Source organism: Dendrobates tinctorius, unplaced genomic scaffold (genome assembly GCF_039654945.1).
Source record: "Dendrobates tinctorius isolate UK_male_01 unplaced genomic scaffold, ASM3965494v1 ptg000056l, whole genome shotgun sequence".
Classification (NCBI taxonomy): domain Eukaryota; kingdom Metazoa; phylum Chordata; class Amphibia; order Anura; family Dendrobatidae; genus Dendrobates; species Dendrobates tinctorius.
This window is the reverse complement of record NW_027361724.1, coordinates 16,030,480-16,054,856: the sequence shown is the minus strand read 5'-3', so window position 1 is coordinate 16,054,856 and position 24,377 is coordinate 16,030,480. Positions and strand designations below refer to the sequence as shown.

At 45.8% G+C, this 24,377-nt stretch overlaps 1 protein-coding gene across 3 annotated transcripts in view; it reads right to left on the bottom strand.

Moving 5' to 3' along the window:
- Positions 1–24,377, bottom strand: part of PCNT (pericentrin) — a 238,201-nt gene that overhangs the window by 116,763 nt on the left and 97,061 nt on the right. For 2 of the 3 annotated variants that reach the window (XM_073577532.1, XM_073577533.1), the window contains exons 16-27: positions 19,249–19,467; positions 19,019–19,168; positions 17,288–17,434; positions 13,083–13,234; positions 11,696–11,865; positions 10,081–10,295; positions 9,806–9,968; positions 8,938–9,144; positions 7,312–7,541; positions 7,024–7,137; positions 5,000–5,020; positions 4,538–4,774 (exon numbers count right to left, since the gene is read on the bottom strand). In XM_073577532.1, the coding sequence (XP_073433633.1) occupies positions 4,538–4,774; positions 5,000–5,020; positions 7,024–7,137; positions 7,312–7,541; positions 8,938–9,144; positions 9,806–9,968; positions 10,081–10,295; positions 11,696–11,865; positions 13,083–13,234; positions 17,288–17,434; positions 19,019–19,168; positions 19,249–19,467 (2,025 nt within the window). The remainder of the gene's footprint in view (positions 1–4,537; positions 4,775–4,999; positions 5,021–7,023; positions 7,138–7,311; positions 7,542–8,937; positions 9,145–9,805; positions 9,969–10,080; positions 10,296–11,695; positions 11,866–13,082; positions 13,235–17,287; positions 17,435–19,018; positions 19,169–19,248; positions 19,468–24,377) is intronic. The other variant, XM_073577534.1, reaches the window with a different exon arrangement.

Genomic DNA, 24,377 nt, shown 5'->3' with positions numbered 1-24,377 from the left:
CTCCAGTTTCCCGGATAGCCTCAAAAACGGTGCTCTCTCTGCCAGATGGGGCATCGCTTAAAGATCCTACTGACAGGCAGATTGAATCTCTGGCCAAGTCTATCTTTGAGGCATCTGGCGCCTCTCTCTGCCCTATTTTCGCATCCGCCTGGGTGGCGAAAGTCATTTCCGCTTGGGCTAAACTTCTTCGCAGGGGCATCTTAGCATCAGCTCCTCAAGATGAGTTGGCGGATCTTGCAGATCAGGTTAACCATGCGGGAAAATACCTTTTGGCCGCCTCCTTGGACGCGGCCGGCTGCGTAGCAAGGGCTAACAGCAACATAGTAGCTGTACGCCGAGTCCTCTGGCTAAAGTCATGGAATGCGGACACTACTTCGAAAAAGTCGCTTACCAATCTGCCATTCCATGGCTCTAGACTCTTTGGTGCAAAGCTGGATCAGATAATTTCCGATGCCACTGGTGGTAAAAGCACTTCGCTTCCCCAGTCTCGACCAAAACGTTTTTTCAACAGAAAAGGTTTTCGTCCATTCAGGCCCTTTCGTCCCTTCTCTGCCACGGAGAGATCTGCTCAACAAGATCGGCCGCCCTCCACCAGGGAGCGGGATCAGAGGAAACCTTCCTTCAAACCCGCTCCTCGCTGGAGATCTAGAGGACAATATTCCAGATCTTCAGGCGCCAATTCCGGCAGATTTTCTTCTAAGTGACGGGTCACCCCCACCTGGAATTTCTTCCAGGGTGGGAGGCAGACTTTCCTTTTTCGTGGATGCTTGGCTGTCCGTTGTCGACGACGCTTGGGTCAGAGAAATTGTCGCATCCGGATACAAGATCGAATTTGCCTCTCCCCCGAACAGACGTTTTTTCCGGTCTCTGCCTCCGCGACAGCGGTCCCAGACTCCGGGTTTTCTGCAGGCCATTTCCTCCCTTCTTTCCGCCGGAGTCATTGTTCCCGTTCCCTCAAACGAACGGTTTTCCGGGTTCTACTCCAATCTCTTTGTAGTCCCGAAGAAAGACGGCTCTCTTCGTCCAATTCTGGACCTTAAATTGCTCAATCGCCACGTGAAGATTCTTCATTTCAAGATGGAGTCTCTCCGGTCGGTGATTGCTTCCATGGAACCCGGGGAATTCCTCTGCTCGGTGGACATTCGGGATGCCTATCTGCACATTCCGGTTTGTGTGCAGCATCAGAAGTATCTTCGATTTGCGTTTCAGGGAGACCACTTTCAGTTCACGGCCCTTTCCTTCGGCCTAGCTTCAGCGCCCCGTGTTTTCACGAAGGTGATGGCGACCGTCATGGCCATCCTTCGCTCCAGAGGGATCCTCATCATCCCTTATCTGGACGATCTTTTGATCAAGGGTTCGTCTCGCCAGGACTGTCTCCAGAGTCTGCAGATAACCCTGGACACTCTCGGCCGCCTCGGTTGGCTAGTCAACAAGGAGAAGTCCATTCTGACTCCCACCCAGCGACTGATCTTTCTGGGCATGGAATTCGACACGAATCTAGCCCGTGCTTTTCTTCCAAGGGAAAAATTTGCGACCCTTTCCAAGGGCATCAGAACTCTCAAGAGGCCTACTCCCATTCGGTCCTGCATGAAGGCCCTGGGGAAGATGGTGGCTTCCATGGAAGCAGTACCTTGTGCGCAGTTTCATCTTCGCCCCCTCCAGCTGTCTCTGCTTTCAGCCTGGGACAAGACCACGATGTCCTTGGACCGTCCTATTCGGCTCCCTCTCAGAGTGAGGCAATCTCTCACTTGGTGGCTACGGCCGGCGTCAGTTCTCCAAGGGAGGTCCTTCCTTCCGAATCAGTGGCAAGTCATCACCACCGATGCGAGCCTTCTAGGATGGGGAGCCGTGTTCCATCAGAAAGCGGCCCAAGGACGCTGGAATCCACAGGAGTCGCTCCTCCCAATCAATCTTCTGGAGATCAGAGCAATCTTCCTGGCCCTTCTTCATTGGCAGCCTCTCCTCTCCGGCAAGCCGGTCCGTATTCAGTCGGACAACGCCACGGCAGTGGCGTATATAAACCATCAGGGGGCACGCGCAGCAAGCAAGTAATGTCAGAAGTGGCCAAGATATTCCGCTGGGTAGAACGTTACGTTCCGGCAGTCTCCGCCGTCCATATTCCAGGGGTGGAAAATTGGGCAGCCGACTGAGTCGCCAGGGCCTAGCGTCCGGCGAATGGTCCCTGCACCCCACAGTCTTCAATCAGATATGCCACCGTTGGGGCACCCCGGATGTCGACCTCATGGCATCTCTGATGAACCACAAGGTGCCGCAGTTCGTAGCCAGGTCCAGGGACCCTCTAGCCGTCGCATGCGACGCGCTGGTGACTCCGTGGTCCCAGTTTCAACTTCCTTATCTGTTCCCGCCTCTGGCCCTAATTCCACAAGTGGTCAAAAAGATAAAATCGGAAGGCGTACCAGTGATTCTAGTCGCTCCAGATTGGCCAAGACGGCCTTGGTACGCGGAACTAGTCAACATGCTCGCGGACGTCCCCTGGAGGCTTCCAGACCGTCCAGACCTTCTCTCGCAAGGCCCCCTTTACCACGAGAATTCTCAGTCTCTGAGTTTGATGGCATGGCTGTTGAGACCGCAATATTGAAGTAATCAGGTCTGTCCAGTCAGGTTATTCAAACTATGATCAGAGCCAGGAAACCAGCCTCTTCCCGCATTTACCACAGGTACTGGAAGGCTTTTTTCCGTTGGTGCGATGATAAAAAAAGTCTTTCCAATGTCCTTTTCTATCCCATCTATCCTTGGGTTTCTTCAGTCTGGATTAGAAGCGGGTCTGTCCCTCAGTACGCTCAAGGGCCAGGTTTCCGCTCTCTCTATCCTCTTCCAAAGAGAGCTAGCTTCCCTACCGCAGGTAAAAACCTTTCTCCAAGGGGTTTCCCCATGTGGCTCCTCCTCATCATTCGCTAATAGATCCGTGGGATCTCAACCTCGTTCTTAGCGCTCTCCAGAAGGTGCCGTTCGAGCCTCTTCAGGACATTCCTTTGTCTCTTCTCTCGTGGAAGGTCAACTTTTTGATTGCCATTTCATCCATCAGAAGAGTTTCTGAATTGGCGGCCTCCCTTACCTGATTCTCCATCAGGACAAAGCCGTCCTCAGGCCCGTTCCTTCTTTTCTTCCAAAGGTGGTTTCCTCTTTCCATATCAATGAGGATATCGTTCTTCCTTCTTTTTGTCCGGCTCCCTCTCATCCGCTTGAGAAGTCTCTCCACAAACTGGACGTAGTTAGAGCCCTGCGTGTCTATCTCGCCAGGACTTCTTCCTTTCGTCTGTCCGATTCCTTGCTGGTCATCTCTGAAGGTCGCCAGAAGGGCCTTCCGGCTTCCAAATCCACGATCGCTCGCTGGATTCGTTCTACCATTCTGGAAGCGTATTGTCTTCAGGAAAAACGACCCCCTCCGGGAGCAAGAGCTCATTCCACCCGGGCTGTGGCGGCTTCGTGGGCTGTTCGTCACCAGGCTTCGGCCATGCAAATTTGCAAGGCCGCGACCTGGTCGTCTTTGCATACCTTTACGAGGTTCTACAGGGTTCATACCCAGGCCTCGTCTGATGCTGTTGTTGGTAGGAAGGTTCTGCAGGCGGCGGTGGCTCACCGGCTGACTTAAGCCCTTCCGTTACTTTTATTCCTTATTGCTGTTCCCACCCTTGGGACTGCTTTGGAACGTCCCATCGTAATCTGTGTCCCCCAATAAGGCGATAAAGAAAGATGGATTTTTGGTTCTTACCGTACAATCTCTTTCTTGGAGCCTTCATTGGGTGACAGCACCCTCCCTGTTTAAGTTGTACCGTGTTGGGTCTTAGAGTCCCTTGTTGGGTTGGTACATATGTTTAGCGTTTTCTCGTTGCTTCTCCTACTGCTTTTTCACCAACTGAGGTGCTTGGTGCCTGTCGGTGGGTGTATACTGCCGGGGAGGAGCTAATTTTCTTGTTTTGCATAGTGTCAGCCTCCTAGCAGCAGCAGCATACACCATGGTAATCTGTGTCCCCCAATGAAGGCTCCAAGAAAGATTTTACGGTAAGAACCAAAAATCCATCTTTTTCTGGTTAACTTAGTGTCCTCCTAGTGGCCAGCAGCATAACACCCACGGTCTCTGTCCCCCAATGAGGCGTAGGAGAAAAAAAAAAAAAAATAGTAAACCAAACTCCCCTTTATCACCCCCTTAATTACGTAAAAATATAAAAAAAAAAAAAAAAATGTATTTATTTCCATTTTTCCATTGGGGTTAAGGTTGGGCTAAAGTTAGGGTTATAGTTGGGATTACAGTTAGGGGTATGTTAGGGTTATGGTTGGGATTAGGGTTAGAGGTGTGTTGGGGTTAGGGTTGGAGTTAGAATTCAGGATGTTCCACTGTTTAGGTACATCAGGGGATCTCTAAACACGACATGGCGCCGCCATTGATTCCAGCCAAATTCACAACAAATTTTGTGGTCCACGTTCTCCGGATACTCTTGTGAAAATTAAAAAAAAAAAAAAAACAAACAAAAAAAAAAAACACAGACATCGGGGGGGGGGCTAACTACTGGCCTACCTGCATAATTTCCTTCTCTATCTTCTGCATTTTTTGCACTTCTGCTTCCACAACGCTACACTTCTTGGCTGCATCAGCATTACTCAGGACAGCCTGCTCCAGCGCTTGTATTTGGATCATCATCTTATCTATTTCATCATTCCTCTCTGTAATCTGTTGCTCCAAGTGTTCTCTTCCTTGAAGCAGAAGTTTGCAGTCGTCCGTCTTCTCTTTCACGCGAGCCTCCAAAGTTTCAATCTGTAGAAGACAATTGCTGCAGATCTATTCATTTACTAACAATGCAAAGAACTAAAGTAAATTAAAAACAGGGAATGCCATGCAGGACTGTCATGGTAAAGCAAACACAGAAGTGCATCTACTACTGAGCGTAATTCATGCAGGAAATTACTGGATGCATGGGAGAACACATGGAACCATTAGTCATTAAGCAAGAACTTTAGATATCGACATAACCAATCATACCTGGGCACCACAGTCATGGAGCTGTAGTACAGTACAAAATGAGGAGAGAGAAAAAATAAAACACTATATTAAACATTTGAGTAGATTGTGTAACCAGCATCAGAACAAAGCCACAAACGGAGTACAAAATTATAAATAAAAAAAAAAAAAAAAACGAACAGCAACCTCTTCTAAGATTATTCCCATCCCCATACATGAATATTGTTGGATAGTGCTTGCAAACACAAGAACTTTACCAATTTCACTGCAAACTAAAATTTGCAGCTGTTCAGATATTAACAGTTTTCTTTTCATCATAGCTTGTTGCCCAAGAGTCCGACCAACGCTGCCGTCTAGCCTTTAAGCACTGCACTAAAGTTGGCCAGACAATCATGCGATCACTGCGCGATTAGTCGCAGTGGTTGCACGATTGACATGATGTACATGTACTGTATCAGTCGGGAGGTTCTTCCCAATCATGACATACATGTACTGCAAATGTCGGTGAAGGGGTTAAAGTTTCTTCTGACGGCTATTCTTTTTAATTTAACCCCTTAATGTCCAATGACGGACACAGTCCATCATCAGACATCTCCCCTGCTTTGATGAGGGCTCCGGCGCTGAGCCCGCATCAAAGCCGGGACATGTCAGATGTTATGAACAGCTGACATGTGCCCACAATAGGCGCGAGCGGAGTAGCCGTCCGCCCGCGCCTATTAACTAGCTAAATCCCGCTGTCAAAGCTGACAGCGGGCATTTAAATAGCATTTCCGGCCGCCGGGCTGGAAATGACATCATCGCAGACCCCCGTCACGTGATCGGGGGTCGGCGTCATGTTGCCTGGACAACCAGAGGTCTCTGAGACCTCTATGGTTGTTCCAGGCATATGGCTTTCAGTGCCACCCGGTGGTCGGCGCTGAAAGCACAGCAGTAAATCTGCTACATATGGGCGATCTGCTCATCGCCCATATGTAGCAGGGCCGATTGGGTTGCACAGGCTTCTAGCCTCCTATGGAGGCTATTGAAGCATGCCAAAAGTTAAAAAAAAAATGTTTAAAAATAAAAAAAAAAAAAAAAAATTAAAAACCTAAAAGTTCACATCACCCCCCTTTCGCCCCAATCAAAATAAAACAGTAAAAACCAAAAATCCCACATACACATATTAGGTATCGCCGAGTTCAGAATCGCCCGATCAATAAAATAAAGCATTAACCTGATCGCTAAACAGCGTAGCGAGAAAAAAAAAACTCAAAACGCCAGAATTACTTTTTTTGGTCGCCAAGACATTGCATTAAAATGCAATAACGGGCGATCAACAGAACGTATCTGCACATAAGTGGTATCATTAAAAACGTCAGCCCAGAACGGAAAAAATAAGCCCTCACCCGACTGCAGATCATGAAAATTGGAGACGCTACGGGTCTCGGAAAATTGCACATTTTTTTTTTTTTTCTTTAAGCAAACTTTGGATTTTTTTTTTACACCACTTAGATAAAATAGGACATAGACATATTTGGTGTCTATGAAATCGTAATGACCTAGAGAATCATAATGGCAGGTCAGATTTAGCATCTAGTGAACCTGCTAAAAAAGCCAAGCAAAAAACAAGTGTGGGATTGCACTTTTTTGGCAATTTCACCGCACTTGGAATTTTTTTCCCGTTTTCGAGTACACAACATGGCAAAACCAATGGTGTCATTTAAAAGTACAACTCATCCCGCAAAAAATAAGCCCTGACATCATGGCCATATAGATGGAAAAATAAAAAAAGTTATGGCTCTGGAAAGAAGGGGAGGGAAAAATGAAAACGCAAAACCAAAAATACCCCTGGTCGTTAAGGGGTTAAAAAGGATAGTCTTCAGAAAGGTGTGACACTAATAAAGCATAATTATAGATAACTAAAATTTGCACACAATAAATTGCACCAAATCTTGCAAACGCCCTTGTAGCCAAGCCCCTTTACCAGCTTTTTTTTGTATAAACAAAATGCAATATGGTCAGTTCCCGTAGAATCACATACTAAACATTTGTGCTCTGTTACTCACTCCATGTGCTTTGGAGTCTCCGTGACCCTTCAGTGCCTGCTTCAGCTGCTCCTCGAGCTTCTGAATCTCTTGCTGGAACTCATCTCTCTCATGCTCTCGCTCCATGGCCTGCTCCTAAAAGGAAATACATCATACAAATATCAGATTATTAGGTATAGAGGAATTCTGTCATTATCAATATACATTAGTTTAGCCAGTAAATGATATTTTCCAGCAATCTATGGGTCTGAAATTAGCTGCACGACATCCATCATCCGAGGACATAAGGATTGTGGGGCTATCGCTTACATCCATGAACTGCCTTTGACTCTTCAGTTGTTTCTCTAGAGACTGGATTTGCTGTTGTAGGTCAGTCATTACATTGGTTTTTCTCATCAGCTCCTGGTTACGAGACATTTGCTCTTCCAGTTCCATTTCCAACATTTTCATCTGGGAAATCAAGTTGGAGCGGTCCTGCTTTGCTTGACAGTGCAACTCAAGCTCTTCTTTCAACAACCGTTCAGTTTCTTTCAGGAGCTCTGGAATATAATAAACAAATTACATCTCATCAAGGGTACAGGGGAAGTCACTGTACTTGTAGTCTCCTTCCTTACATATTGCACATCTATAATAATTTAAATTCACTGTATCCATCCTACCCCATCACTTATCCACAGATCTGTTAAATGATGAGCGATAACGCAGAATTGGTCTCCCCCCCCCCCCCCCCCCCACTTTAAAAAAGGGGGATTTTCCAAACTTTAACACCCCCCACAAAAATAGCCTATACTCCCCTACTGCACCAATACCGTGTCTCCCGAGGCTCATGTGACATCAGTTGCTGCCAATTAGGTGGGATGTATGTATTTTCTTCGGACAACCTTTGACATCGGGGGGGAAGGTTTGAGCACTGCAGCCCATTAACAACCGCTGATTGGCTGCAGGGCTCACATGACGCTGTCAGACAAGCTTTGGGAGACCTGGCGCCAACATTTGCAGGAAATGCGCCAGTACAGTATGTTTTTTTATTTTTTTTTATTTTACACTTGAGAGTAAAGTATTTAATGGCAACCTGTGAGCAGGATTGTGCTTAGTAACCTACACGCAATGTCAGGTTGTTGGCATTGTTATACCAATTAAATTGATACCTGTGTTGATGAAATCCGTCTTGTGGTTGTTTAATCTTTATTTGCAGTTTAGAGTTAAGGAGATTCTCGTGTTTCGGGCGGCCTGTGAGTGGGGCTTTGCAGTGCTCTGGCGCAGGTTGCACCTGCGCAGTAGCCTTGTTTTCATAGGTGGCACCTACACAGTAGAACTTTTTTTTTTTTCCTCTACCAAAATGGCGCATGAGCAGTAGAATATCAGAATGCGATAGATGCTACTGCACAGACACCAGCGCCATTCTGATAAAGAATTTTTTTTTTTTTTTTAAACAAAACTATTTCTAAATAACATGAAAACAGCCATATTATCCACCTTACACTACAGCGCAGGAGACGCTGTTGCTGCCTGCCTGATGAATGTGAATTTTTATTTATTTTCAAACCAAATTCTATGCAGTACGTAAATAGGGGGCAGGTCACTAAAGGAGCAGTGACCGGTCAGCAGTCTGCATTATGATTACCTAATGAGAGCACCATATGAAGACCCCCACAGGGCGCTCCGGAGCACGAGCATATCACCATCTCAAAATTGAAAAAGATTAAACAACCACAAGACGGATTTCGTAACCCAAGGTATCATTGTAATCAGTGTAACGGCACCGACCTGACACTGTCAGTAGGTTACTCAGCATAATCGTGCTCACAGGTTCCATTTAAAAAAGGGACTGTGAGTAGTAGGCGACCATTAATTACTATTCACAAGCTCCCTAGCAAGAGCAGTTACTGATTCTTTCAATCCCATATACTTTGTATACTAAGACTCTCCTCTCACCAGCGTCAATGTCGCTATCAGACAAGACTTCCTGCAGTCTCTGCAGCACTTCCTTTTCCTTTCCAGACACACAGGGTTCTTGTGTAAGGATCTTCACCTGCTCACGTGATTTTTCTAGTTCAACTGCGAGACGGTGCTCTGAACCTTCCTTTGACACCAGAGCCTCTTCTAATGCAGCCTTCTCAAGAGCAAAGCCATCAACAAGTCCTGTCGCATACAATAAGATAAAGTGATCTCCATTTCATAAGTATATTAAGGAAAAGTGTTTAAAAAAAAAAAAAAAAAAAAACTACTCCCTCTGTTACCACTCAACTTTAAATCACATTAGTCCTCTAAACACCCCCTTAAACAGATAAAGTAAGGCCTGTTTCACACTTCCGTTTTTTCAAATCCGTCAAAATCCGTTGTTTTCCGTAAAAAAACGGATCCGCCATTTTTTGCAGGATCCGTTTTTTTTTGTCCCATAGACTTCCATTACGGTTACCGCGGATCCGTCAAAAAAACGGATCCGTTTTTAAAAAACGGATCCGTTTGCATCAGTTTCCGTCAAAAAAACGGAAACGGATCCGTTTGGCGGACACAAAAACGGAAGTGTGAAACAGGCCTAAGCCAAACTCAACAATATCAGTGGAATGAACCAAAAATCAAGTGTATGGAGGTCTCCTAATTCCCAGACACATTTTCTAGGAGGAGCGAATGATCTGCTCTGATGAATTTCAGCAGCCAATCCTTTTTTTTTCTCTAGGAGTTTCGCTGCCATCAGAGGAGTCAGGTAGCTGCTGTCAGACAACACACGGCGCTTGGCAAAGCCGGACATTCCTGCGTATGAGTTATTGGCTGATCGCTAGCTGACGTGTATCGTTCATACCTTGGGATTTATGCAGCTCCAACTGCAGTTGGCTCTTTTCCTCCGTCTCCTTTGCCAACTGTTTCAGCAGCTCCTGATTCTGAATTACCACTTGGGCCATGTCCTGGTTCCCGCTTTTGAATTCGTCCTCAAAACACTTCTGTATTTCGCGGGTCTGTTCTAACTGGAATTTATTTTAAATGGTAACATATCAAAAAAATGGCAACTGTTCCCTTTATTAAATATTTTACAAGTTCTACTTATACATTACTTCCATGAAGAAGGGGTTTTCATACCTGAAGAGCAGAATCGGTAACCATGTCCAGAAGTCTCTCTACAGCGGCCCGTAAACGGTGGCTCATGCGAACGATCTTCTCCTCGTTCTCCAGACCGACTTCCAAACTACCGAGAACGCTGTCACACAGATATTCAGAGAGGTCATAGCCCTCATCAGAAGACATCAGGCTGTGCTCCGTCATAGTCTCACAATCTGGGCTCAGGCGGTTTTTATCTAGAATACATAAGATTTCACACTGCATTGTTTCTCATTAGCAGAATAGTGATCTAGAAAGAAGTAGCACATTTATTGTCTTGCGAAAATAGTGGAAAAAGCTGTGTGCAAAGTAGCAAAATTCTCTGTTCTTAAGAAAGCCCCATGGCTTCTAAACACACTAACTGGGCTTACTGACAGTGGCTTTGTGAGAACCCATTTAAGTATAGTCTAGTAATGGATCCAGGCATTACAGAAAACAAAATACTGTATATACTTGTGGATAAGCCGAGATTTTCAGCCCGTTTTTTTGGGGCTGAAAGTCCCCCCCCTTCTCGGCTTACACACGTGCCATATACCTGGGGGTCGGCGGGGGAGCAGGGGTGCCAGAGATCATACTCACCCCCTCCTGGCGCGGTCTCTGCTGCCCCCCCCCCCTCTCCCACATCTCCCTTCCTGCCTTCAGCGGTCACGTGATACCGCTCATTAAACTCATGAATACGCATATATTCGTGCGTTTAATGAGTGGTACCACGTGACCGCTGAAGGCAGGAAGGGAGACCGGGAGAAGCGGGGCTGCAGAGACCTCGCCAGGGGAGGGGAAGTATAGGCTATATTCACCTGTCCCGGGTCCATCGCTGCTCACCGCTGTCTGCTGCATCCTGTGTCAGTGACGTTTAGGCAGCAAAGGGCACGATGACGTGGTTAGTGAGCGCCGCGCCCTCTGCTGGCTGAACAGTCACTGACACAGGAAGCGGAAGACAGCGGTGAGCAGCGATGGACCCAGGACAGGTGAATATCTCAGGTGCCTGGTCCTGAGCTAGCGGCGACAGTGACACCTGGCCCCCAGCGAGGAGAGGAGAGTATGACATTTTTTGCAGCAGCATATGGGGGCATAATACATGGAGCAGCGTATGGAGCATCTTATGGGGGCATAATCTATGGAGCATCTTATGGGGCATATATATCTATGGGGCCACTATTAACCTTTGTGCAGCATTATATGGGGCATATTTTGCATAGAGCATCTTATGGGGCCATCATGAACTGTATGGAGCATTATATGGGGCTCCTGATTCAATATGGATATTCAGTTAACCTACTGATGTCTCAATTAATTTTACTTTTATTGGTATCTATTTTTATCTTTGAAATTTACCAGTAGCTGCTGCATTTTCCACCCTAGGCTTATACGCGAGTCAATACGTTTTCCCAGTTTTTTGTGGCAAAATTGGGGGGGGGGGTCTTGTCAGCTCATACACTAGTATATACGGTACCAATTTGCCAATTCCAGTTAGGTAAAAAAAAAAAGGCAGTGAAAGCTGAATGTGCTCCAGAGTGGGAGTTTCTCTTCCAAGTCCTGATTATCTTCCAGGGTATATTGCAACTCAAGTGAGCACATGAACAAATGATAATCCTACCTAATGATTTTGCCAAGTTGTCCACGCTTCTTTCATTATCAGTTTGAGACAAGCTCTGGTCCAAGCAGAGACCAATCTTTTTACTAATTAAATCCTCAGTCACCAGAGTGCTTTTAAGGACATCCGCAAAAATCTTAAGAAGACGCTGGCAGGAATCTTGCAGCTTCCTCCTAGTAGGCACACAATTAAAAAGGTTACGTAGAACATTAACAAATGCATTTAATGGGGTTAAAACGCTTTCAAAACATGAGTCCATGAGAAAACCTCTCTTCAAAGAAAAGAGACAGTCTGAGAGATGAATCCATGCGACAAGCTGCACTTATGGAAAATTTTAGTTTTAATGTTTCTATAAGAAGTTTCATAAGTGTAGAAAAAAAAAAAACCAAATGGAACGCACATCTAAAAATCATACACTAATCTAATGCCACCAGGCAGAAAAAAAAAAAAAAAAAAAAAAAAAATTACAAAACTGACTATTAGGTTCTTAGTTTAACATTAAGCTAAATTTGACGTACTACCCACTCCTCCGCCACAGAGTCTTGGAGCTGCTAGATGGCAAGAGTCAATCTGAACAGTCACCATTATCTCCATTTATCCATATATTTTTTTTCATAACCATAAACATACACTGATACATACAGAATCTCATTTATTAGTTGTTGTCAACATCAACCAGCAGAATGCAACCTTGACTTTTTTTTTTTTTTTTTTAAAGACTCTAGAAAAATATAAAGTCGAGATCTCAATTCTACAACTATAGAAAACAGTTTTATTAACTTTTCTTAAATTAGGTTCTGGACATATCACTTCAGTATTTGAGGGCATTGGCAACAGTGACGTTATGACCTGTACAATGGGCGAGATTCATGCACGATCAAGCAGGTGTGGGTCATGTGCAGAATACCTGTCAATCACTCACGCATCTCGGCAGATGTAACATCACTGTTCACTTCCGATACATTGCCAAATAACCCCCTTTATATAAGAAATATCCGACTTTGTATAGATACACACAAAGGCCAATTGTTATGATGGGTATATGGGCACTGGACTATGGGATGGAGGATATGTATGATGGGTATATGGGCACTCGACTATGGGATGGAGGATGTGTGATGGGTATATGGGCATGGGACTATGGGATGGAGGATATGTATGACGGGTATATGGGCACGGGACTATGGGATGGCGGATATGTATGACTGGTATATGGGCACGGGACTATGGGATGGAGGATAATTATAATTTGTTATAACTAATCACAGTTAGTTACTATACCCGGGCAGCGCCGGGCTCTTCAGCTTGTTGTTAATAAACCTTAAGTTTGACATCCTTTCATTAAAGGCCTCTGAACCCTGGAGACCAAGTAAACCAGCTGCGTACTCACCGCTCCTGCTGTGCGGCGTGCACATCCGATTGCAGCATTGCTACCAAGTGCTCTCCTTCCTGGTTCTCCCGCTCTCTTCTCTGCACAAGAACATCCATTTGGGATTGAGACGCAGCCATGTCCTTAGTTATAGAGGAGACTTTATCCTGCAGCTGATGATTACGGATCATAGAGAAAATGGACAAAAAACTGATCATGACCCAAACATGTTACTCCTTGTAGTAAAGTTGCTCTTCAAGACCATCTACTAAAAGTTGTCCACAAGTATTCATTACTTTCCATTCTCTATTGCAGCTTCTAGAAAGTTATTGGGGCAAAAATGTTATGTGCTAACAAGTTTTTGTCAACTTAAAGCTGGCAGAAAGCAGTCAGCTGGCACTGCTCGCTGGTGAATGCAAATGGTGGTGTCCACAGCTTCACTTCTGGACCAGTCACCGAGACAACAGCTTGGAAGCTTAAGAAACCAAAACACAAGACGCAGACACCTCCCCGCCCTGAGATTCCTTTTACATGTAAAGTGAATAATTTAACAGTCTGACACTTTTAAAACATAAGAGTTTCGGGCATTACGTTAGGGCAACATTTGGTGCAAAAACCTTTTTAAAAAAAAAAACAAGAACACAAACAGGCACACATCAGAAGGGTCTCGTATGCAGAGATCCTACAGAAGATCTCCCAATATAGAAGACTTGGGGAAAAAAAACTACAGACAGGACACGATGCAAACCGTGTGGAAGGTGCAAACTACAGTCACAAGAGAACAGTTCATAAAGCGATCCATCTGCTGGGCTTTTGTACTGAAGAATAAACAATCTGACACTATTTCCACTCATCAGATTACAGTATTTGATGCTAAATTGGTTGTTATTTTCAATTGAAGCAAAAATCACAAGGCATATAAGTTGGGATGGGACCATGAGGACATTAAAGAGGGATAACCTTCACGCTGGAGACAATATTCAAATGTGCCAGATATTAGATAAACCATTTATAGCAGAATAGCATCCAGCCAAAACCGATCATGACCAAAGCCACAAAAAGGACATATGGGGAAGAAAAAACAAACAAACTCCTCATCTCTTACAGCTGCAACAGTGAAATATACCAGTGGAAATGTGGAGTGTAGATAAGCAAGTGGCAACAGGCTACAGAGTCCAATAAAATCACATTACTGTTTAACAGAGTTAAAACCTAACCAATTTCAATGAGAGACAGGTTAGGATTGGCAAAAGCTAACAAAAATATGGGATCATTTCATGAAAAGGAAAAAAAGTCAAAATGGCACAGACCAGCATGTCTGTGGGGTTATCGAGTTAGTATTGCACAGGTCATCAGAAGGCGTCCAACTTAATATTGAGCTTAAAAGGGGTCTTCAAGATCATATCCCAATATGTAGTAGGTGAAATATTATACTGTTAATAGTAGCAAATACATCCAATTAGAAATGTAGTATAGTTCTTCTGATTCGACAGGTCTTTCCTCACGTGCAGGTATTGTAGGACCTTAGGTTTCCATTATTACAACCACTAGCAACTAGCTAACTAACCAAGACTATATCAATGGTCGTAACCATCAATACCCAAGATCCTGCCATGCCTGCACATTAGGAAAGAGAAAGCAAATCAGAAAAACTACACATTCCTAACTGGAGGTATTGCAGGGTTGTGGAGTCGGAATAGTGTCCATTTTGGTGGAGTCGGAATAAGATGGACCAACAATATATAATAAATTGGGCACCGTAGTACAATGCAGGATGTGCTGTGTTTTCAGAATAATTTGGGGAAGTTATGAAATGTCCTATAAATGTCCGTTCTGTCCGTGATCTAAGGATCTGGGCTTCTAGTGGAGATGAATCTGTGCAGCACTTTCTGCACATGCTCAGTAGTGACCAGTACTGTGGAGTCAGAGTCAGGGAAATTAAGGAGTCTGAGGTTTGGATTATCGACTCCACAGCCCTGGATATTTGCTAATATTATTATTACACCTACTACATTTTGGGATAAAATCTTGAAGAGAGGAATACCCCTTTAAAGTTAAATGCACTTCTATCCCCCACACTTTTGTTTTTATTTTTTCAAATCACTATCTGTATATAAACATATATTAGAAATCTTGCCAGTTTCCCACTACAGCTTTTTTTAGACTATCTTCCTGTTTCAGGAAATTCACATGCACATTAGCAGCAATAGACTGACTCAACCCCTATATTTTGTTCCGAAGCAACTAATGAGCGTTCGCAAATGTCATTGGAAGGAGCAGGGTACACTGACATTTCCTATTGTGAGAACCAGTTATCAACTGTACTAGAGTGTTATCTTTTGTTGCAATTCAGTCTGTTAGTGAAATTTATAAGGAGTCTTCTATAAAGAACAAGCTTCATATATAGCCCCCAAATTTTATACAGAATGCAATATCAAACATAAAAAAGTAAGCATTTAACACTGAAATCAGATTTAAACAGCAGGTAATTGCCCGATGATTCATTCCCTTTAGGCTAAGTGCACACGTACCGGAACTCTCGCGGAAATTACCGCGCGAATTACGGAATTCCATTCCGCGGGAAAAATCGCATTTTAAATTCCTGCGATTTTCCCGCGGAAAAACTAGCATTTTGCAAGCGTATTTAGCTTGCAAAATGCTAGCGTTTTCCAAGCGATCTGTAGCATCGCTTGGAGAACTGATTGACAGGTTGCTCACACTCGTCAAACATAGTGTTTGACGAGTGTGACCAACTTTTTACTATTGAGGCTGCCTATGCGGCATCAGTAGTAAAAGATAGAATGTAAAAAAAAAAAAAAAAAAAAAATGGTGTTATTCTTACCTTCCGACGTCCCGCGCATCCATTCCCAGTAATCCTTTGCAAAAATGCCCGTGATGACGTCCGTTCTCGCGGGATCGCGAAGTCTCGCGGTAATTCGCGATGACATCGCGCGAATGACCGCGAGACTTCGTGATCCCGCGAGAACGGACGCCATCGCGGGCATTTTCGCAAAGGACTACTGGGAACGAGAGCGTGGAAAGAGGCAGGAAGGCTGCGCAGGACGTCGGAAGGTGAGAATAACAATATTTTTTTTATTTTAAATTCTATTTTTTACAGGGATATGGTACCCAGAGCCCAGAGGACAGTCTCCTCTCCTCCGGACCATGGGTACCATCCGCAAATGTTCTGCTTACTTTCCGCATGGTGTGCACAGCCACATGCGGGAAGTAAGCGGAACAATGCATTCCTATGGGTGCGGGATCGCCGCGATTCCGCAAATTAATGAGCATGCTGCGTTTTTTACCGCGAAGCGATTCCGCCATGGTAAAAACCGCAGCATTAGCACAGCATTGCGGAATCCCATAGGAATGCATGGGATGCTTATTTTTCACGTTTTCGCGGCAAAATCGAGCGGTTAAAACCACCGCGGAAACGCGAAAAAAACGCCACGTGTGAACTCAGCCTTACAGTCAATAGGTCTATGGCAATCAACTTTTTAGATTCCGCAAACTCAAAAGAATAATTAACGTCATGTCCGCGCTTGGTGGATCAACAAACAAAATCCACAACTATTACACCCGGATTTCACCGCCAATTCATGGTTACAGTTACACCTCAACTTTACCCCTGCTACAATGAAATTGGTGAATTCCAAGATTAACACACAAGGCACACACTTTCTATAGGTAAGGCCGGTTTCACATTTGCGCTTCAGGGCGCAGCGACGGCCTGCACACGGCCGCCGCTAAGCCCCGCCCCCGCCGGTAGCTCCGCCTCCGGGCACATGACGCTGCATGCGTCCCCTAACTTTATCTCTGAGGACGCAGGCCGTGCGCATTATGCGTTTGGCGGCACCTGCCTCCTTTTGACGGTGCACCGACCAGCGCCAAACGCAACCTGTTGCAATTTGGTTGCGCTCGGCGCACCGTCAAAAGGACGCAGGTGCCGCCAAACGCATACTGCGCACGGCCTGCGTCCTCAGTGATAAAGATAGGGGACGCATGCAGCGTCATGCGCCTGGAGGCGGAGCTACCGGCGGAGGCGCGGCAGGGCTTAGCGGCGGCCGTGCGTAGGCCGTCGCTGCGCCCTGAAGCGCAAATGTGAAACCGGCCTAACATTTCTGAAGTAAGCAGAAGAGATTTGAAACTTCTACTGCATCACTTCGGCTGCTCATATTAAGAGCCAATCCACTACATGTGAATTCACCCAAACATCCACTACACACCTGTGACACTGCTGTATTTTTATCTTCCAGCTGCTTCATAAGGCGATCCTTTTCCATTTGATGCTCAGCTCTCACTTTTTCAAGGTCTCTACTGAATCGTTCTTCAAGCTCCTGTAATGCAGACTTTTTCTCTGTAAGGAATTCATCCTGGTAAAACAAATGCATTCAGAGAGATTTATTAAGTGAAGGGCGTCAGAACTCTGGTGTAACGCTGCAACAAGAACAATCATCACGAAGTCAGCCATATTAATTTTGCGCATTAGACACTTTGCGCCACGTCTAACAAAAGGGACTGACCTCGCTATAAAAGGGGGTATTGTCTAGTGTAAAGGGGCAATTTTTTTTATTTTACATCAGATAATTTTTATTAACCACAAATCATTTTTCAGTTTTTATACAGATAGAAAAAGTTTTAAAATATTTAATACCCAGAAATACATTAGAAGAAACAAAATACTATTATATATACGCCACAACTATGATCCACCCTTTCCTCTTGCATCCCAACATAATATCCAAATCGATCCTTTAATCATTATCTCAGGTTCTAAAATCATCAGGAATTATTGATTTAACATCCAATACCTTATTTTATACTTAAGAGCAGTGACATTTTCTGGTTTGGAACAATATTCTGGAAATATGTATCTGCATTGGATCAACGTCCATTTAATCTTCTAGCATCCCTAAAATGCATGTTATGGGATTCATCTGTAAGTTGATATTATAAATTATATTAAAGCATTCCCTTTCGATAATTACCCAGGGCAGGGCATTCCCGTAGCATGGGCATTCTCAACTTTGCACCTTGGGCACCCTGCGTCTGCTCTTATCACTATTTCATTTCATATAAGCAGCTAGGAGTTCTATACTTTCTATGTATAAAACTGACAACTTCGTGCTTCACATAGTAACTGTGGTGAGAGTTCCATAATTGTGCTTCACTGACCTTCATCTACAGGGCCTACATCCTCTGCTTTTTTTTTGTAAATGATTGCTGATTGACAAATATGTAGCTGATCTGCAGCTATTTAAAGGGGTTGTCCGGGCTTTTCACATAATCTCAATGCATATCTGGGCTGCAGAATGCTGACAATTTACCTTCCGTGGCCAGTTTTCAGCGTTTGCTAGATATCAGCTCTTGCTTGTAATAAAAACGTCCTGGGGGGGGGGGGGGGGGCTCTGCCATTGAAATGAGAACTGGTCGTTTCCTCCTACTCTACTAAAAACCTGCCCTCTATAGCAGCAACCCCACCCTCCACAGCAACAGGCCCTCCCCGACCACATGAACAAGCCTATCCCTCCTCACACAGTAACAAATCCTCCCCCTCTAGCAGCCTCAGTGCAGAGAGCAGAACCACCCAGCTGCTCCTCCCCCAGACACATGCTGAACAGTGATCTATGGAAAGTGAAACTATTGAGGAGGAAACGACCAGTTCTCATTTCAATGTCAGAACACACCCCCCCTGGACGTTTTTATTACAAGCAAGAGCTGATATCTAGCAAACGCTGCAAACTGGCCACAGAAGGTAAATTACGTATTGTCAGCATTCTGCAGCCCAGATATGCACTGAGATTATGTGAAAAGCCCGGACAACCCCCTTTAACACCACAGGTCAGCCAGTGTGAACAAACCCCAAGTTTGCAATTTAATGAGAAACATTTCAGCGCCCTCTGTTTTGATCAGTGTGCCATATACATTTTTAAAAGGGAAGTATTAGCAAGTCTTACTTTTAGGAGACCGATTTGCTGTTCCAACAACATCTCCGACTGACACTTCAACATCTCGATCTCCTCCTGGTACCGCAGCTGCTGATCAGACTGTCCTTGTTGATTTGTGGACAGAGCCTGCAGCTCACTAGTAAGTTCTACAATAACCAGCTGTACAGAGAACAGAAGACATAATTGTACATGGAGCCAGGACTAGAGATCCTAGGACAGATTAATAGATTATCACTGACCTCTCGCTTGTGAAGTTCCTCCGTTGTCTTCTTCAGTTCTTCCTGCAGTTTGATAGCTTGATTTTCAACTTCTACTTTGTGCAGGTTGCGGAGCTCCTGAAGGGCAAGCTGGTTCTGAGCTTCCATTCTCAGAACTTCCTCTTGTAAGACATTTAAGGCCTGTTTCTTTTCCTCCTCGATTTGGAAAAGTTGTTGATCAAGCTCCTGTTTTAGGTCCTCCTAAAAGTAGTAGGATAGATTTAAAAAGGGATCTGGCTATGATTGTTAAGATGTAATCATAGAAAACCAGATTAAAAGGAGCTTGTACATATTAAAATTAGTGCCAGCTAAACTGGTTCATATTATTCATAATAATGTGCAGGTTAATCTAATAAGGGAAGTGCTGTTGGTCACACACCTATGACTCCCCCCACAGGCACTACTTTGTAGAGCAATTTGCTGCTCCCTTAGAAGCATCGAAGAACAGCATTCTGTCCTGATACTTTGTGCTGCCTTGCCGAAATATACAGACTAAGCCCAAATTTTTTTAGTACCTTTGTGTCTTTTTTCCATCTCTCTAGCCCCCTATGTGCATCCACCCTAACATAATGAATAGGACCACCCTTTTAGCCATCTGGTAAAACTACATTTCCCAGCAGCATTTGCTTCTACTCAGTGCTGCAGACCCCTTGCTCCCATGTGCTTCTGAGTAGCCTCATCTCTCTGAATTATCATCAAGCTACTCTAAGTGCAGCATTCACCTGTGTGCTCCTGTACAGAACCCTGCTTGGCTAATTCTATCTTCTGGCCTCTGGATCAGTATATCTGCTGTGTGGTTTTATAAATTTAACTGGTTCCTAGCGCAGTTCAGTCATCTGCCAGGAACAGACCAGTTTCACATCACTGATCTGTTAGTCAGCGGCAGGCAACAGAGGGATTTTGGGTACTCACCGTAAAATCTTTTTCTTGGAGCCTTCACTGGGGGACACAGGTAAGCATGGGTTTAAGCTGCTGTCGCTAGGAGGCTGACACTAGGCAAAAAAAGGAAAATAGCTCCTCTTCAGCAGTTTACACCCACCGAGTGGCACAAAGCACCTCAGTGTTAAAAGCAGTAGGAGAAGCAACCAAAAATCAACATATGTACCAACCCAACAACAAAGGCACCTAGGCCCAATAGAGATACATAAGGGTGGGTGCTGTGTCCCTCAAATGAAGGCTCCAAGAAGAGATTTTACGATGCGTACCAAAAATCCCTTTCTCTTTATCGCTCCATTGAGGGACACAGGTAACAATGGGATGCCCCAAAGCAGTCCCAAGGGTGGGAACAGAAAGAACGCAAACAGACTTAGGTCGGCCGCTGCGTAACCGAAACCTGCAGCACACTCCTTCCCAGGCCTGCATCAGAAGAGGCATGGGTATGAACCCTGTAAAACCTAGCTAAGTTGTGCAGAGATGACCAGGTCGAGGCCTCACAAATCTGTAAAGCCGAGACCTGATGAGAAACTGCCCAGGAAACTCCCACCGCCTGAGTGGAGTGAGCCTTTACCCACGGAGGAGGCCGTTTGTCCTGAACGTGGTATGCCTCCAATACTGCCGAATGAATCCAACAAGCAATAGTTGACCTGAAAGCTGGGAGCCTCAAACGACGACCTTCGGAGATGACAAATGGGGCATCAGAGTAACGAAAGGAAGCAGTCCTTGAGAGAGGTAGACTCAGATAGTTCTGACCAGATCCAACTTGACTTCGAGGGGATGGGTCAGAGAGCGAAATAGAGAAGGAAGGACGATGACTTCATTAATGTGAAACTGAGATACCACCTTAGACAAGGAAGGAAGGAACTGGTCTGAGAACTACCTTGTCTTGATGTAGAATCAGGAAAGGAGAACGGCATGACAATGCCGCTAACTCAAACTCTCCTGATGGACAGAATGGCAACTAAGAGGGCAACTTTCCATGACAGGAGAGAAGATGGAATGTCTTGGATGGGCTCAAAGGGGGCACGCCAAGAACAAGGTTAAGATCCCATGGATCGGAGGACGGTAAGGAGGTGCCAGGTGGGCGAATCCTTGAAGAAAAAAAAAGTCTTTACCTTGGAGTGAGAAGTCTGAGTTCATTGGACAAGAACTGACAGAGCGGAAACTTGCCCCTTAAGGGTACTGAGTGAGGGACCAAATTGTCCTCACTCCACAGATAGAAGGCCTTCCAATATCTGTGGTAGATACGTGAGGATGCTGGATTTCAATCAATTTCTTGCGCTAATCATGGTCTGAATGACCTGATGGGAAAAACCAGCCTCCTTGAGAACTGCGACCTCAACGGCCATGCTGCTAAACTCAGAGACTGAACTCTGATGGAAGAGAGGACCTTGTGAGAGAAAGTCTGGACGGTCTGGGAACCTCCACAGAGCATCCATGAGCATGTGCACCAGCTCCGCATACCAGGGTCTTCTTGGCCAGTCTGAAGTTACCAAGACTACGGGAATCCCCTCCACCTTTATCTTTTTCACGACTCTCGGAATCAAGGAGAGGCATAAAAAGATAAGGCAGCTTGAATTGGAACCATGGGATTACTTGGGCATCAAAACAGATGGCAAGCCGATCTCAGGACCTGGCTACGAACTGAGAAACCCTGTGGGTCATCCGAGATGCCATCAGGTTGACGTCCGGTGTGTGCCCCATGGCATATCTGGTTGAAAACAGCGGGACTGAGACCACTCGCCCAATGAAAGACTGATGGCTCAGAAAATCGGCTGATTAAGAAAGACCGCTCAACAACCAAGGAGACTGGCGTCGGTGGTGATGACCTGCCACCGGAGAGGGAGGAAAGACTTCCCAAGCAGGATTGAGGTGGATAGAGTCCACCAGGTCAGGGACTGCCCCACCCTGAGAGACAGAAGCATGGGCCGATCCAGGGAGACAGTCTCTTGTCCCAAGCAGACAAGCGGGCCAGCTGAAGAGGACGTGCATGGAACTGGGCAATAAGCACATTTTCCATGGCGGCAATCATCTTCCCCAGAAGTCTCCTGCAGGACAGTTGTTGACTATCTAGCTGAAACATACCAGCATGTCCAAGGTGATCTGAAGACTGTCCAAGTAAGGGATTCTGAGAATCCCCATGGAGCAAAGGATGGCTATGACCGCCGCCATGACCTTTGTGAATACTTGGGGGGCAGAAGCCAGACCAAAGGGAAAAGACGTGAAGTGACAGTGGTCCTCCTGGATCACTAACCATAGGATTCTCCCGGCTCCATGGAGGCGATTATCGAATGTAGGGACCCCTTCCGAAATGTCCGATTCCAACATGACAGTTCAAACGCTTGCGGTCCAAAATAGGACGGAGTGATCCTTCTTTCTTAGAGACTATGAAAAGATTGGAGTAAAACCCTGAAAACCGTTCATTACGGGTACGATTACTCCTGTGCGCAGAAGGGAAGAGACAGCCTGAAGAAAACCTGGGGCCTGAGACTGAAGTCTTGTCGGGCGAGACAGAAGGAAAGTCTTCCTGGGAAGAAATGTCAATTTTGTAACCGGAAGTCACTAGCTCTCTGATCCAGGCTTCGACCACCGAGAAACATGCATCCTAGAAGAGAACCCGGCCTCCCACCCTGGAGAGATTCCCAGGTGGGGGGTGACCCATCATACTGAGAAGAGCCTGTTGGCGCAGGACCCTGAAAGGCTTGGAAGAGCAACCCTTTGGTTTCCAGTGAGGAGCTGGTTTGAAGGACGACTTCTTCCTTTCTCCATGGGCGAAAGAGAGGTCCTGCTGAGAGGAAGTGCCTCAAGAAAAGGACCGAAAGGAACAAAATTGAAGCAACCTTTTCCTATTGAAAGGACATTTAGGCTTGGACTGGGGAAGAGAGGTACTTTTCCCGCCGGTAGCCGGAGTGCTTCTGAACAGGTGCCTCCTCCTCCTTTAGGTTAAAGGACCGGTCTCACATAACGAGATCACTGAAAGGTCACCGATTTTGTGACAACAGCTACCTCGCCAGCGATCTCGTTACGTGTGACACTTCACAGCGACCAGGCCCCCGCTGCTTTGTTGCTGATCGTGCTCGAATGTCCTAGGCAATTTTTTGATCGCTGGTGTCCCGCTGGCCAGCGCGCATCACTGTTTGACGCTGACGAGCGACCTCGTTAGCGACTCAAATCATGCACGCAGGCGGGAGTCGTCAGAATCGCTGCTATGTGACAAGGTCTCAACGACCGCCGAGGTAGTTATACGGATCGCTGCTGCGTCGTTGGGTAAATCTGACTGACAGCTTACTAGCGAACATTTAGCGACGCACCAGCGATCCTTACTAGGTCGTATCGTTGTTGGGATCGCTGGTGCGTCGCTAAGTGTAACGGTACCCTAAGAGTTTGGGTAATTGCCAAGATAAAGCTATTGACCATATCCGGCATCCTAAAAGCCCTGGTCCATATCAGACTCCGACAGGGAACATCCGCATCGGACACAAAAGCCACCTCCGAGGAGGGGGCATAGGGTGAGGAATGCATCCTGGAGGATGCAGAGGGAACCAGAAAACTGGAAGAGGAACTGGAAACAGCCCGTCTCCTTTACTATGTACCCGATCTGTCCCTGTGAAGGTCATGGTCCGGTGAGTGCGAATCACCATGAGAGGCATTTGGAGCACTGGTGGTTGCATGCAAATGTGGGATCGCTCCAAGGCCTGGACAAGGGACTGTGATACTTTTGTCAGGTCGTAGCCAGGCTGACAAGCCAACAGCCCACTCCGGAGGGGCTCCTGTGGGGCCAACATGGTGGAAGGACTGCAGGACAGACAGAAAGGGGAAAGCTGACCTGAAGACAACTGTCTTTTGCTGATGGCACAGGTGTAGTGAATCACAGTAGGTCTATTGGGGCAGAAAGAAGCCTCTGAAGGGTTGGACATAAGTCGAGCCTTGGGAATAATGCTGTGGAGGAGAGATCAAGTAGACCAGAGCCTACTAGATGCCAACCATGACCAGCAGAAGAAACTGTGGATGGCTGTCCACAGGACCACCAGCAGCAGAGGTACAGAAGCTAATGCTGCATCGGCTTGTGTCGCCGCACGTCAGTGTAGTATGTTGGCCGGGAAAAAACTAAAGTAAGCATCCTATTGGCTGCGACGCCAGGGGCATGAACAGCCAGGTAGAATTGCTGGCTGGTG